At 34.6% G+C, this 2,312-nt stretch overlaps 1 protein-coding gene across 1 annotated transcript in view; it reads left to right on the forward strand.

Annotated features, from left to right (window-relative positions):
• Positions 1-2,312, forward strand: part of LOC108574108 (chaoptin-like) — a gene marked incomplete at its 5' end in the record, with an annotated part of 49,123 nt that overhangs the window by 41,258 nt on the left and 5,553 nt on the right. The window contains one exon of the mRNA XM_017936627.1: positions 297-1,051. Coding sequence (XP_017792116.1) covers positions 297-1,051 — 755 coding nt within the window. The remainder of the gene's footprint in view (positions 1-296; positions 1,052-2,312) is intronic.

Consider the following 2,312-nt stretch of genomic DNA (forward strand, 5'->3'; position numbering starts at 1 on the left):
ACATAATAAATAGTTTCGAAGATATTTGAGAAGATCGATTTAAATTACACCCTGTATATATATTTTTTTCAAAGTACACACTGTATCGAATATTTCTGCCGGTTTTCTTGATGAAAGCCGTTGCAATATTAGTCAATATGATAATATAATGAAACATCTCGTATATCCTTAGAGAAACTAATATATATTAAATGGAAAATATTCGTATGTGACCGAAAATTTTGTTTCCAAGAATCAAAACTATTTTACCGAAATTATCACTATTTAATAAATATTCGCTATTTAAATCTTTTTAGGTACTTTTACATTAAAACACCTGGAAACGCTAAACCTACGAGACAATAAGATAGAAAGCTTACGAAAACAATCATTTCACGGCTTGGAATCGCTACAACAGCTAGATCTAAGTGGAAATCATATCATTCAATTATCCACCGAGCAGTTTCACAATTTGAGGAATCTGCGAATTTTGAATTTATCAAGCAACAAGATAAGATCCCTACCCCGAGATGTTTTCGAAGGAACAAAACTAGAAATACTCGATCTGAGCAGCAACAAATTTACTGTGGTACCGTCGCCATCTTTTCTTGAGGTCGGTTACACACTGAGAGACCTTAATTTGGCGAATAATTTTGTGGATCATCTGGATTCCACTGCTTTTCCAACTTCGCAACTGGTCTCTTTGAATTTGGCACATAATAGACTGACAATCCTGCCAGATAATTCGTTCGTCTCTTTGGGGAAACTTCTAAGTCTCAACGTATCTGAGAATGTTTTACAGGCAAACTTTAAGGAACTTTTTCATTATTTGCCTGGTTTGAGGCAGTTGTTTTTGGCTAGTTGTGGCCTTAAAGACATACCTCTACTGCCATTGACGAATTTAAATGTCTTGGATTTGTCTTTCAATCATATAGATTCGACATCTGATAAGCAGTTCCAGTACTTGAGAGATTTGAAAATTCTGTTATTAGTAAACAACTCCTTACCTTCCATGCCAAACGTGAAGCTAAGCTTGTTAAGGGAGCTTGATGTGTCAGGAAATCCAATACAGGTAAGTTATTCAAGTTTTTTTCCATTTTTCATGTTTCACTTGCATGTTAAAAAATTTCAAATTGTGTACGAATACGATACAGAGTAGGAGTCTTTCAAAAGCTGTTTATTTTGCAAAAATTACAGTATGAGCACTGTCCGGTCACGTAGCCCACCGGCCAGTAAAGAGCCATAAATCATTTGAACAGTCGTTTCCAGCCTTCTTCCTAGCCCCTAACAAATTCCTTTCCTACCATAAAGAAGTTCAACACGTATCCTGGTCATGTTTACTATCCCTTTCCCCTTTCCAGGTTTTCCCCAAATTATTCAAACCTTTGCAAGCCACCTTCACCCTCACGTTCTCCTTCCACTAGTTTTCCTAATATCCAATAACATATCCGCATTTTTCGATTCCTTCCTTCCACCACCTTCGTCTTCCAACCAATCAACACACACACCGAGGTAATATATTCGAACGCACAACTCCAAAATAGATGATTTAAAAACATTCCGACCAAGGGACACGTTATTCACCATTCCCACCAACTATTAGAATTTCGCGCTTCCGGTATTAATTTGTCGAGAGCGCAACGATACCACTCGCGTTCGAGATCAAACAAGTTTCGTGTCGCGAGTCGAGCATCGTACAAGCACTTATATAAAATTATAATGAAATATTTTTATAGTTTAAACAACAGATAAAAAGAATTGAGAAGGGATTATTAATTGTCACAAGGAATGAATGAACATTTTTAAATAATTAAATCAATTCTAGAGTACTGACTGTATTTGATCAATCATTTTTATAAAACGTGTCATTTTTAAATGCTGAAATTACAATGTTATAAAATGGATATTATTTTCGTTTTGTTGAGTATCAGCTTACGTTAAATGTAATAAAAAACTCATTATGTACGTTTTGTACATAACGTTTTGTATATGTTTTATTCACATCTTGAGCATTGGTTTTGTTAATGCTTTGTTTAATTAAAAATTGAAAGAGCACAATTTTTAGTGTAGCACTACACAGTGACAATAACCCAATTGAGGTATATGAAAGAAAAAGTTTGTTTACAGTACGGAACGTATTATAAACAATGACAAAAGCAATCTATTTGTAAAATAGGCATGATACATTATCAAAACATGAACAACAATAAACGTAAAACATAAATATTTCATTAATGATATTGTCCGGCAAAGCAAACTTGAGGCTTTTGACGTCATCTCCTGATAAAATAAGCGGAAAATACACGGTCGGGCCATCCTCACTTCTCATTCGC

This window comes from Habropoda laboriosa, unplaced genomic scaffold (assembly GCF_001263275.1).
Source record: "Habropoda laboriosa isolate 0110345459 unplaced genomic scaffold, ASM126327v1 scaffold220, whole genome shotgun sequence".
Taxonomy (NCBI): domain Eukaryota; kingdom Metazoa; phylum Arthropoda; class Insecta; order Hymenoptera; family Apidae; genus Habropoda; species Habropoda laboriosa.